General features: G+C 46.6%; 1 protein-coding gene across 2 annotated transcripts in view; it reads right to left on the reverse strand.

Annotated features, from left to right (window-relative positions):
- Nucleotides 1-12237, reverse strand: part of ZC3HAV1 (zinc finger CCCH-type containing, antiviral 1) — a 67608-nt gene extending 55371 nt beyond the window's left edge. Inside the window, exon 1 of one of the 2 annotated variants that reach the window (XM_019030282.3) lies at nt 10312-12237. In XM_019030282.3, coding sequence (XP_018885827.3) covers nt 10312-10619 — 308 coding nt within the window. In that variant the 5' untranslated portion in view covers nt 10620-12237. 2 annotated transcript variants of the gene reach the window in all.
- Between the last annotated feature and the right edge of the window lie 1096 nt (nt 12238-13333).

A 13333-nucleotide genomic window follows, 5' to 3' on the forward strand; every position in this document is an offset into this window, starting at 1 on the left:
TTAGCTTAATTTCTAAAGAAAATTGCAGACACCGAGAGTCAAATTTGATCAAATTAAAAATTTGAGATGTAGTGTTTGTGAAAAGAGAACAAAAATTCCCAAATGATTCTTACAGGGTGCACCCTTTCGTGTCACGACGTTGCAGAAAACAGCATGTCTCTAAGGCCACCAGTCTGACAACAACATGACTCCACGGACAGTGCAGAATTAGTTACAGAAGGAACTTCAGGAAGACTTCTCCTAGATGAATACGCCCACACAAACAACACAGAACATGCAAGAGTAAAATGCAAATCATTTTTCCTTAGTGAAAGAAGCAGACACAAAAGGCCACATATTATTAGATTCCATTTACAGGAAATGTCCAGAATTGGAAAACAAACAAAAAGTAGGTTAAGAGATCGCCAGAGGCTGAGGAAAGGGGAGAATGAGGACTGGTTCCTGATGGTTGTGGGGTTTCTCTCTGGGGTGATGAAAATGTTCTGGAATTCCAATAGTGGTAACAGTTGCACAACATCATGAATATACTTATTGCCACTGAACTGTACACTTTAAAATAGTTTTACTTCGGGAGGCCCAGGAGGGCAGATCACCTGAGGTCAGGAGTTCAAGAGCAGCCTGGCCAATGTGGCAAAACCCTGTCTCTACTAAAAATACAAAAATTAGCCAGGCATGGTGGCGGGTGCCTGTAATCCCAGCTACTTGGGAGGCTGAGGCAAGAGAATCGCTTGAACCCAGGAGGCGGAGGTTGCAGTGAGCTGAGATCACACCACTGCACTCTAGCCTGGGTGACAGAACAAAAAATAAATAAATAAATAAATAAACCTCAAAAAAGTAAATAAATAAAATAAATAGTTTTAGCCATTTTTAAAATGGTAAAAAACAAAAAATAAATAATTTATCTCAAAAAAAATAAAAATAGTTTTAGCCATTTTTAAAATGGTAAAAAACAAATAAACAAACAAAAACTGTTACAAACAAAAATAGAGTGCTATGATGACCAAAAAAGTAAAATGCGAATAAGAAGCAACTACTAAGATGCCAAGTAAGACAAACTTAAAAAAACGAGTAATAAGACTTAAAAGGGCTAGAGATCCAGAATATATAAAGAATTAAAACCACAATGAGGGCTGGGCGCGGTGGCTCACGCCTGTAATCCCAGCACTTTGGGAGGCCAAGGTGGGCAGATCACGAGGTCAGAAGATCGAGACCACCCTACCGAACATGGTGAAACCCTGTCTCTACTAAAAATACAAAAAAAAAAAAAAATTAGCCAGGCGTGGTGGCAAGCGCCTGTAGTCCCAGCTACTCAGGAGGCTGAGGCAGAATGGCGTGAACCCGGGAGGCGGAGACTGCATTGAACCGAGATTGCACCACTGCACTCCAGCCTGGGCGACAGACCAAGGCTCTGTCTCAAAACAAAAACAAAAGCAAACAAAAAAACCACAGTGAAATACAATTTCACATTCCTTGTATTGGCACAAATTTTTAAAAGCTGACAATACCACTTGACCACTATGTGAGGCAAGGGAAGGCTCTTATTCTTCTGGTGGGAGTATAACTTGGCAAACACACTTCAGAAAACAATTTGGCATTATCACATAAAACTTTAAGAATCAAAATTCCACTCTCCCTCTCCCTACGGTCTCCCTCTCCCTCTCCCCACGGTCTCCCTCTCCCTCTCTTTCCACGGTCTCCCTCTGATGCCGAGCCAAAGCTGGACTGTACTGCTGCCATCTCGGCCCACTGCAACCTCCCTGCCTGATTCTCCTGCCTCAGCCTGCCGAGTGCCTGGGATTGCAGGCGCGCGCCGCCACGCCTGACTGCTTTTCGTATTTTTTTGGTGGAGACGGGGTTTCGCTGTGTTGGCCGGGCTGGTCTCCAGCTCCTAACCGCGAGTGATCCGCCAGCCTCAGCCTCCCGAGGTGCCAGGATTGCAGACGGAGTCTCGTTCACTCAGTGCTCAGTGTTGCCCAGGCTGGAGTGCAGTGGCGTGATCTCGGCTAGCTACAACCTCCACCTCCCAGCCGCCTGCCTTGGCCCCCCAAAGTGCGGAGATTGCAGCCTCTGCCCGGCTGCCACCCCGACTGGGAAGTGAGGAGCATCTCTGCCTGGCCGCCCATCGGCTGGGATGTGAGGAGCCCCTCTGCTCGGCTGCCCAGTCTGGGAAGTGACGAGCGCCTCTTCCCGGCCGCCATCCCATCTAGGAAGTGAGGAGCGTCTCTGCCCGGCCGCCCATCGTCTGAGATGTGGGGAGCGCCTCTGCCCTGCCGCCCCGTCTGGGATGTGAGGAGCGCCTCTGCCCGGCCGCGACCCCGTCTGGGAGGTGAGGAGCGTCTCTGCCCGGCAGCCCGGTCTGAGAAGTGAGGAGCCCCTCCGCCCGGCAGCCGCACCATCTGAGAAGTGAGGAGCCCCTCCGCCTGGCAGCCGCCCCGTCTGAGAAATGAGAAGCCCCTCCGCCCGGCAGCCGCCCTGTCTGAGAAGTGAGGAGCCCCTCCGCCCGGCAGCCGCCCCCTCTGGGAAGTAAGGAGCGTCTCCGCCCGGCAGCCACTCCCTCCGGGAGGGATGTGGGGGGTCAGCCCCCGCCCGGCCAGCCGTCCCGTCCGGGAGGGAGGTGGGGGCCCGCCTCCGCCCGGCCACCGCCCTGTCCGGGAGGTGGGGGGGCGCCTCTGCCCGGCCACCCCTTCTGGGAAGTGAGGAGCCCCTCTGCCCGGCCACCACCCCGTCTGGGAGGTGTACCCAACAGCTCATTGAGAACGGGCCATGATGACGATGGCGGTTTTGTGGAATAGAAAAAGGGGAAAGGTGGGGAAAAGATTGAGAAATCTGATTGTTGCTGTGTGTGTGTGTAGAAAGAAGTAGACATGGGAGATTTCATTTTGTTCTGTACTAAGAAAAATTCTTCTACCTTGGGATGCTGTTGATCTATGACCTTACCCCCAACCCTGTGCTCTCTGAAACATGTGCTGTGTCCACTCAGGGTTAAATGGATTAAGGGCGGTGCAAGATGTGCTTTGTTAAACAGATGCTTGAAGGCAGCATGCTCGTTAAGGGTCATCACCACTCCCTAATCTCAAGTACCCAGGGACACAAACACTGCGGAAGGCCGCAGGGTCCTCTGCCTAGGAAAACCAGAGACCTTTGTTCACTTGTTTATCTGCTGACCTTCCCTCCACTATTGTCCTATGACCCTGCCAAATCCCCCTCTGCGAGAAACACCCAAGAATGATCAAAAAAAAAAAAAAAAAAAAAAAAGAATCAAAATTCCACTACTAGATCTCTAGGGAAACTCATGTACATGTACACAAAGAAGCATATACCAAAATGTTCAAAGCATAATGGTTTAATAGCAAATACTTAAAACAATATCAATTTTACTTTGTTTTTTCAGAGGCAGGGTCTCATTCTGTTGCCCAGGCTGGAGGGCAGTGGCGCAACTGCACCTGACCGCAGCCTCGTCCTCCCAGGCTCAAGTGATCCTCCCGCCTCAGCCTCCTGAGTAACTGGGACCACAGGTGTGTGCCACTGTGTCCAACTAATTTTATTTTTTAATGTTTTTCTAGGAGCTATGTTGCCCGGGCTGGTCTCGAACCCCTGACTTCAAGAGATTCTCCCACCTCGGCCTCTCGAAGTACTGGGATTACAGATATTAGCTACTGAGCCCAGTCTCAATTTTAATAATGAGAAAATCAATATATAAATTGTGTACATTCATGCAAAAGAAAGCAATGAAGACATTTCAGGGAATCAGAGTAGACCTTCTCTAAAATTGGTGGGGCCCAGAGCAAGGTTATAAATGGAGGCTTGGATACAAATGTCTAAATATTTAACAGTAATAAATCATGCTGAGCTGGGCTTAGTGGCTCATGCCTGTAATCCCAGCAGTTTGGGAGGCTGAGGCAAGAGGAATGCTTGAGCCCAGGCACTCGAGACCAGCCTGGGCAACATAGTGAGACACCGTCTCTACACACACACACACACACACACACACACACACACACACACACACAAATTACCCAGGTATGGTGGCACTAGCCTGGTCCCAGCTACTGGGAGGCTGACATGGGAGGATCGTTTGAATCCAGGAGGTGGAGGCTGCAGTGAGCCATATTTGCACCACCACACTCCAGAGTGGTGACAGAACAAGATCCTGTCTCAAAAAAAAAAAAGTATATATATATGTATATGTATATGTGTGTGTGTGTATATATATGATATATATAAAATAAAAACTTTAATACAAAAACTTTAAAATTTGTTGTAAAAAAATTTTTTTGGAGACAGAGCCACACTCTGTTGCCCAGGCTGGTGTGCACTGGCATGAACATAGCTCACTGTAACCTCAAAATTCCTGGGATCAAGCAATCCTTCTGCCTCAGCCTCCAGCACTGCTAGGACTATGGGCATGCACCACCACGCCCAGCTAATATTTTTTATATAATTATTTTTAATTTTTATTTATTTTACTTGTTTTTTTATTTTTTGATGGGGTCTCACTATGTTGTCCAGGCTAGTCTTGAACTCCTGCCCTCAATCCTCTCATCTTGGCCTCCCAAAGCACTGGGAGTACACCCATGAGCCACTGCACCCAGCCCAGGAAAAAAATTTTTTTTTGAATTCAAATAATGACTATTTCAAAGCCTTCCGATCGGCATAAGCCAAAAAAGTCTGATAACACCAAGCATTAATTGGCCAGAAAATGAGGAAACTGGGACACTCAGACATATAAGTATAAATTGGCACAGCCACCTTTATACTAATTTGTCAGAATCTGGAAAAGTTGAAGCTATGTAACAATTCAAACCAACAATTCCACTTCCTAATGATCTACCCTGGAAAAGCTCTAACCATGAGCACCAGGAAACACTTGCACGTAAATTCTTGGCAGCACGATTTGGTGTAACAAAATCCTGGAAATATACTATATATCCATTACTGGGGGGAATAGGTAACTGAACTGTGGTATAAATCCTACGATGAAATACTTTTCAACTGTTAAAATGAATAAACTAGGTCCTTGTGTAGCAATATGAATAGATCTCCAAAACACAGCATTGAATAAAAATTCTAAAACACATAAAATACTACATTTTGTATATGGATACAAATATATACAAGAGGAAATTATAAAATCATGGAAGGGCAAGATACACACCAAAATCATGATTGAAGCTGCTTCTTAGGAAAGGGAAATGAGACTGGGGATGAGAAAAAAATAACCTTAGGTCTGTTATGATTGTTTACTATATTTTAAAAGAGGAGCAAAACTGAAAAATGTGAACACTTATTTATCCTAGGAGGTGAGTTATAACTTTTATGGGTTCAGAATAAATATTCTCTGATGCTTGTTATATTGTTCTTTGAGTTTTTCAGTATTCTATTCAACTTGCGAAACAGTCAACTAGTCCTCGTCCCATCTACCCACCCCCACCCAAAATGTGAATTAACCGAAAAGGAAAGACATACAAACAGGAAAGAACCCAGAGGAAACACCCACATCGGCAAAAACCGCAAAGCAAGGTAAAGACGCTTAGGCAGCCTGCTTGAAACAGTTAAACAGAAATCATGCAGGCAAAATAAATTTTTGAATTAATAACTTCATATAGTTACTGGACAATGTAAGTAGCTAGTTAAGAAGTCAAGGCCGGGCGCGGTGGCTCACGCCTGTAATCCCAGCACTTTGGGAGGCTGAGGTGGGCGGATTGCCTGAGCTCACGAGTTCGAGACCAGACTGGGCAATATAGTGAAATCCCGTTTCTACTAAAATACAAAAAAGAAAAAAAATTAGCCAGGCGTGGTGGCAGGCGCCTGAAGTCCCAGCTACGCGGGAGGCTGAGGCAGGAGAATCGCTTGAACCCAGAAGGCGGAAATTGCAGTGAGCCGAGATCGCGCCACTGCACTCCAGCCTGGCAACAGAGCGAGACTCTGTCACAAAAAAAAAAAAAAAAAAAAAAAAAGTCAAACAAGGCCGGGAGCGGTGGCTCATGCCTGTAATCCTGCACTTTGGGAGGCTGGGAAGATTGCTTAAGCCTAGGAGTTTGAGAGCAGCCCAGGCAAAATGGCAAAATCCCATCTCTACTAAAAAATACAAAAATTAGCTAGGTGTGGTGGCACATGCTTGTAATCCCAGCTACTCGGGAGGCTGAGGCAGGAGAATCGCTTGAACCGGGGAGGCGGAGGTTGCAGCGAGCTGAGATCACGCCACTGCACTCCAGCCTGGGTGACAGAGTGAGACTCTGTCTCAAAAAAAAAAAAAAAAAAGAAAAGAAAAGAAAAGTTAGCCGGACATGGTGGCGCCCACCTGTAGTCCCAGCTACTCAGGAGGCTGAGGGAGGAGGATCATCTGAGCCCAGGAATTCGAAGTGGCAGTGAGCTATGACAGTGCCACTGCACTTCAGTCTGGGTGACAAAGCAAGATCTCATTTCTAAAGAAAAAAAAAAGGAAGTCATGCAGATCTCGGTTCAAATACCAATCCTGCCAGCTTCTAGTTATGTTACTTTCAGTAGATTTCTGAAAGACTCCATGCCCGAGTTTCCTATAATAAGGATGGGACTTAAAATACTACCTTAGGAGCTATCCTAAAGACTAACCTGGATATCATCTCCAAAGTGCTTATCATAGTGGTTGGCATATAGTTATTTGTTCGATAAATAGTGATTATTTTTGCATCAGAACTGGGATTAGAACTCCATGTGTGGGTATATATTTCAGCAAAGCAAATAGAAATATCCAAACCGATTCACCAAAACAATTATCCAACATTGAAGCAAGCCCTGTTGTCAACTAAAATGTATCACTAAAAACATTACAAAAGAAAAGACAGGAACTACAGAATAGACAGGAAAAATCCTATCTATAAATAATAGTACCACAGACAAAATTTTATACACCCAGCACAATGCAAATCGTCCCCCTGTAAACAGAGACCAGTTTACTGAACTGAATAGTAATGTCAAGATGGGTATCAATTAGTTAACAGACCCCATTAGCTGATAATCTACAAAGAAAGTTCTTAAACTCACAAGTGGCAAGTTTTGGAAGACAAGGTTTTATTACTCGCTAAGAGGAGAATATTTTTAAAACATAAGGAGGGATGAAAAAAACATGTTTTCTAGGACCCGAGGACAAAAAAAAATTCTCCCAGAGGTCCTTATTAGAACACTTTATACATTAATAGATTAAAAGTTTGTAATTCCCAAATTCAAAAGTGATGTAAAACGAAATTAAAAGTATGGCTCCGCCAATAAATGTTAGGAAATAAGATTTTATCACTCTACTAAAAAAAATAAACTTTATTGACTTCTCTGGAGGGTCCATCCAAATTTAGATAGACCAAATAATTCCTATATTATATATATTCTTATAAAAGTGGAGGTTAACAACCCAATTAACGAATTTAAAACAGTTTTGCTGTTTCAAACCAGGGAAAAATATACCATAATAAACTTCATAAAACTAAAATTTCTAAGCATATTGCCTACAACAAATTGAAACAAAGTATTTAAATGTTAGATATGTAACATATGAAAACAATTATAGGCCAGGTGAGGCAGTGGCTCAGGCCTGTAATCCCAGCACTTTGGGAGGCCTAGGCCGGCAGATCGCTTGAGCTCAGGAGTTCGAGACCGGCCTGGCCAACATCGCGAAACCCCATCTCTACTAAAAATACAAAAAATTAGCCAAGCATGGTGGCACACACCTATAATCCCAGCTACTTGGGAGTCTGAGGCAGCAGAATTGCTTGAACCTGGGAGGCAGAGTTTGCAGTGAGCTGAGATCGGGTCACTGCACTCCAGCCTTGGGTGACCCTATCTCAAAAAATTTTTTAAAAATCTTTTTTTAAAAGGATTATGTCTATGTAGCCTTTTTCCTGAAAATAAAAGTTGGATTTATAAGACAATCAGGGAAATTTGAATACCAAGTGGACAATAGATGATATTAAAATTGTAATTTTTTTTTACAAAAATGTGATCATTGTACTGTATTATGTTAATAAAACATAGTTCTTATGTTTTAGAGATACTAAAGTACTTAGTAATCAAATGGTTGCTGAGATTTGCTTTAAAATAAGACATTGGAGTTGGGGACACATGGGGAATAGGGAGAATAAATGAAACAAAACTGGCCATATTTTGAAAACTGTTGAAATGAAATGATGGGTACAAGGGGCTTCATCACTTTTTTCTCTCTACTTTTGAGTATGTTGAAAATATCCATAGTAAGAAATAAAAAAATAAAAAGCATATGTATTTCATACTAAAAGTCAACACTAGTTGGTGAAGAATTTGTCATAATAGAAAAGATAAGAACAGAAAAAACATAACAAAGCCTTCCAACCATGTTATTTGGTGTAGTGCTAGAACATGCTAGAATGTTCCTTCCTTTTCTATCCTCCACCCTCTGCTCTCTTCTCCTTCTCAGAGATTTCTTCAGTGACCAGCAATGACTTAGATGATTTCCTCGATACCCATAACTCCCAGCAACTCAGAAACAACCTTCAAATTGTTGCCCCACAACATATTAAAGAAATTTTTAAATAAAGGAACACATTCAAGCACTTTTTAAAAACGTTAGAGTGGGCTGAAAGGGTTTTTGCTACAAAGAAATTTTTTAAAAAATATATTGCGTCCTCTACCTCATCCATGTAAAACACTTACCTTTGTGTGTTTTATTACACGTATATTGGGGGTGAGTGACTGGAGTTTTTGTTAGGTGCGTGATCAAAAGTTTGCCGACTGGTCGGACTTGGTGGCTTATGCCTGTAATCCCAGCACTTTGGGAGGCTGAGACAAGTGGATCACCTGAGGTCAGGAGTTCGAGACCAGCCTGGCCAACATGGTGAAACCCTGTCTCTACTAAAAATACAAAAATTAGCCGGGTGCGATGGTGCATGCCTGTAATCCCAGCTACTCGGGAGGCTGAGGCAGGAGAATCGCTTGAACCTGGGAGGTGGAGGTTGCAGTGAACCGAGGTGGAGCCACTGCACTCCAGCCTAAAAAGTTTGCTGACCACCATTTTAAACCCTGGGACACAAGTCAAAGTGTTTAAGAATGGGCCAAGTGTAAAAAGTACTGTATCGAGAAAAGTAATTGAGCAGAAGCACATAGTGACAGAAAGGGTGGGAGGAAAGACTGGCCAGAGAGAACCATTCATTAATTCAACAAGGCGTTCATTCAGTTCATTCAGAAATTAGATGGGAAGGCGGAACCCGCCAAGAAGGGAAAGAGACTTCACAAAAAGGACTTGGTGATGACAGATTGTGAGGAGGATTAAAACCCCGCCTGGGGGAAAAGATGAGTTTGACTCTGTGGACAGAACACACGCGGGAGAGGAAGGGCTTGGGATCAAGGGAAAGGCCTGGGCAGCGAATGTGGACCTGGAAGCCATCTTTTTAGATGTGCAGCTGTCCTCGAGGGAGCAAGCTCTCTAGGGAGAAACTGGGAAGAAAATCACTCAAGAGGCTTAACCCAAACCTTGCAGCGCATCTGCATTTAGACGAAAAAAAAAAAAAAGGCAAACGGAAACAACAGAAGCAGTGGCCCGAGACGTGAGCCACACTGCTTCAAAGGGATTTAAGAGAGTTGTCCCAAGGCAGGCGGTCAACTGCGCGCGCCACCGTGGAGAGACCACCCGGAGGGAAGGCCCGCGGCTGCTACAACTTCAGGAACCTGGAAAAGGGCCACCCCTGCTACGCGCCAGGCATCAGAAAAGCGGTGATGAGGGGCATGGGGGTGACCGGGAAGGGAGGGACAAGCAGAGAGACCTGCGGCTCGCTCCGGCGGAGACGGACCGGGGGCCCAGGGCGGCTGGGTTACTGGCTCCGCCACGTCTAGGGAAGGAGGTAGTAGGGAGGGAAAGACTCAAGATACCAAAGACTGGAGGTTCTTTCCTTCCTTCCCAAACCTGCCTCCCGCTTCTCTAGGCCCTGGCTGGCTCCAGAGCACTTTATTCTTCTGATTCGTGCGGGCGGGCGGGGAAAGGGGTGGAGGTTGAGCCCGGTCTCCGCCAGGCACTAGCATTTTAGCCATTCTCGAGAAAAGGTCTGGAGGTGCCGGAAGGAAGGGAACGGCAAAGGTAGAAGCGCGGGCCCTGCAGAGGCTCCCAGAGGGGAGCAGAGAAGGGAGTGGCTGGAGGCGGAGGCTGTCAGGTGCGGGGTCCCGGCGAGGCCGTGCCCCTCCCAGAACATTGCCCGCCTGGACAGTCCACCCCGACCACGGCTGCGGACAGCGCCCCTCCCAGAACATTGCCCGCCTGGACAGTCCACCCCGACCACGGCTGCGGACAGCGCCCCTCCCTCCGGGTGCACTCACCGCTCGGACTGCGAATAGTTGCACCGGCCCAGCAAGTTGAGTTTGCAGAGATGCAGGTTATCGCAGGGTCTCTGGCAGTACTTGCGACGGCAGACCCGGGCTCGAGTGGTGGCCACCACCGATCGGGTGATCCCGGCCTCGCCGCCGGTCTCCAACACCACAAAGCGGTCGGGCCCGGCCACCTGCAGCACCTCACAGAGCTGCGGCTCAGACAGCGCGATCTCCTGGAGCAGCGCGTCCAGGGCCATGCGGCCCCCGTGGGCGCACAGGATTTTGGTGATGAAGCAGCACACCTCCGGGTCCGCCATGGCGCGCTGGCTGTGCTGGCTCTGCCGCGGCGCGGGACTCGGTTCCGCGGAAATCGGAAATCGAAACTTACAAGTGTCCAGGGGCGGGCGCGGGCGGTGCTACTGCTGGGCGCGCCTGGAGTCAGCGAGGGCGCGCTCTCCGTCGCCGTTAGCCCAGCCCAGCGATCCACTCTCGGCTCTCAGGTCAAGAGGCTAGATCTCACCGACCGGGTCCTAGTGGCAGGTTTACAGCCGGCCGCAAGGGCAACTGGGTGGAAAGAAAGAGAACGCGCGGGCAAATCTGCTGGTGACCGCCTGGGGTGGCCCCCTCTCGGTTCTAGGCTCGGCGAGGGTGAGGTTCCCCAGCCGGGCTCCGCGAGCCTTCTTTAGAAAGAAGAGAAACTAAAAGCGATCTTGGGGCTCTGGCCGGTGTTTTATAAGCCAGCCGACTGAGGCGTGTGACGCAAGTCCTGAGAGCCCTGTTGAGGAGTGCGCACCCCACCCATTCCCGGAAAGAGCAGACCCTAGCGAGCGCTTCCTGCGAGCCGTGCGCTCTGCCTCCGTTGGTAGTGAATCTTCCCAGCAACTCCACACGGTAGATATTATTATCCTCACCCTGAACTTGAGGAAGTAACTTGCACGAACACGCACTGGCGTCAAGCGGAGCCCAGATGCCACCGAGTTTCCCCAAATCTCGTCCCCAGGCCCCAGATCGTGGTACCCCAGGCCCCGATGTGCAAGTTTCTCCTCCACCACCGTGCCCTCTTAAAGAACAACGATTGCCACTCTCCCTCGTTTCTGCCTTCTCACGAACTTTTGGACGAACCACTTCTTGACGTGGTCTTGCTTACCTAGAATCGCTAACTCGGTGCCCTGAACCACTGCTTGTACCTCAATCACGATGGACATGCTAAAACATATCCCAAGATTTCAGATCGGTTTCTCCCCGTAGAGATTGGGACAAGAACTTTTCCACCGTGGGGACGTACTTTGACCCCCAGAGTTGACGTAAAGATTGTTTTTAAGTGAAAACATTGAGCTACAGAAGATGTAGAAAGAAATCTTAATGAAACTTCCCTTATCTGACTAAAGCAGAACCTCCCGAAAACATGGTGCCATTAAAAGCCTCTCGGAGTATTCAGCTGCCAGGAAGACAGACTGTCCCATTACCATTAGCACCAAAACACCCAATGGGCTGGGTGCTGTGGCTCAGCCTGTAATCCCAGCGCTTTAGGAAGCCGAGGCAGTGGGAGGATTGCTTGAACCCAGGAGTTCAAGACTAGCCTGGGCAACATAGTGAGCTCTCTTCAATAATAATAATAATAATAATAATAATAATAACAACCCGGGCATGGTGGTGTGCACCCGCAGTCCCAGCTACTCGGGAGCCTGAGGTGGGAGGATTGCTTGAGCATGGGAGGAGGCTGCAACGAGCCGGGAGTGTGCCACTGCACTCCAGTCTGGGCGATAGCGCTGAGACTTTGTCTCAAAAACACAAAACAACCCAATCAAAACTTCCAAACTCTCGTACTGAAGCCCTAAAACTTTCCTTTTTGTTAAGTTGAGGTATATAAACCTTTACTTTTGAGTTTTCTGTTACTGGAAGCTCCTGCATGCATGTGTAAATAAACTTTGTCTTTTCTCCTATTTATCTGTCTAGTGCCAGTTAATTTTTAGGCCCCCAAAGACAGGACACAAGTTGAAGAGGAAAAAGGTTTTTTTTTCCAACATCTTCAAATAAAATAGATGGGTCATTGATCAGATAAGAAATACATCTTTTTAAAAAATAATAGAATCTGGTTGCTAACTTAGAAATTCTTCAAAATGATTAATGAGAATTCTCCTCAGTTTTGTCATTCATGGTATATTAACCCTCTTTCAGGAATAGAGTCCTTTGTTATGAAAACCAGCCAAACATGGGGGCCACATAGGATCATCTTAGGATGTCTAAGAGGGACATCTTGTTCCCTCTAGTTGCTGCTTCTATAGTTGTCTTTTAATCCACTTGGCCTTATTTGTGGTCTGACAGGTTCCCAGGGACCTTTTATTATCAAATCAACTAAGTTCTAGATGTTTACTGACTATCTTCTATGTGGTATTTACATTAGTTAGTAATGTAAGAACATGCAGAAGTTTAAAAAACAGTCCCTGCACTCAAGGAGCATGTATGCGAAGACGTGAAAAAATGCATGGAAATATAAGCAAATTCATGGGTAAATGCCACAATGGGAATATAGAAGATGAGAGACTGAAGAGTCTAGTTTGGCTACAGTGGTTGGGAGTACAGACATAGAATCTCCTCCAATTTGAAGCCATGAAAAATGATTTAAGGGCCAGGTGCAGTGGCTTGTGCCTGTAATCCCAACACTTTGGGAGGCCAAGGCGGGAGGATCATGACCATCCTGGGCAACATACTGTGAGATCCACCTGGGCAACATAGCGAGACCTCATCTCCACTAAAAATAAAAATTGGCCAGACATAGTGGTATGTGCCTGTAGTCCCAACTACTTGGGAGGCTGCGGCGGGAGGATTTCTTGAGCCTGGGAGTTCAAGGTTGCAGTGAGCTACAATTGTGCCACTGCACTCCAGCAAAGGCAACAGAGGAAGATCCTTTTGGAAAGGGAAGAGAAGGGAAAGGGAAAGGGAAACGGAAACAGAAAGTGACAGAGAAAGGGAAAGTGAAAGTGAAAGAGAAAGGGAAATGGAAAGGGAAAGGGAGGGAAAGGAAAGAAAG

Source organism: Gorilla gorilla, chromosome 6 (assembly GCF_029281585.2).
Source record: "Gorilla gorilla gorilla isolate KB3781 chromosome 6, NHGRI_mGorGor1-v2.1_pri, whole genome shotgun sequence".
NCBI lineage: Eukaryota > Metazoa > Chordata > Mammalia > Primates > Hominidae > Gorilla > Gorilla gorilla.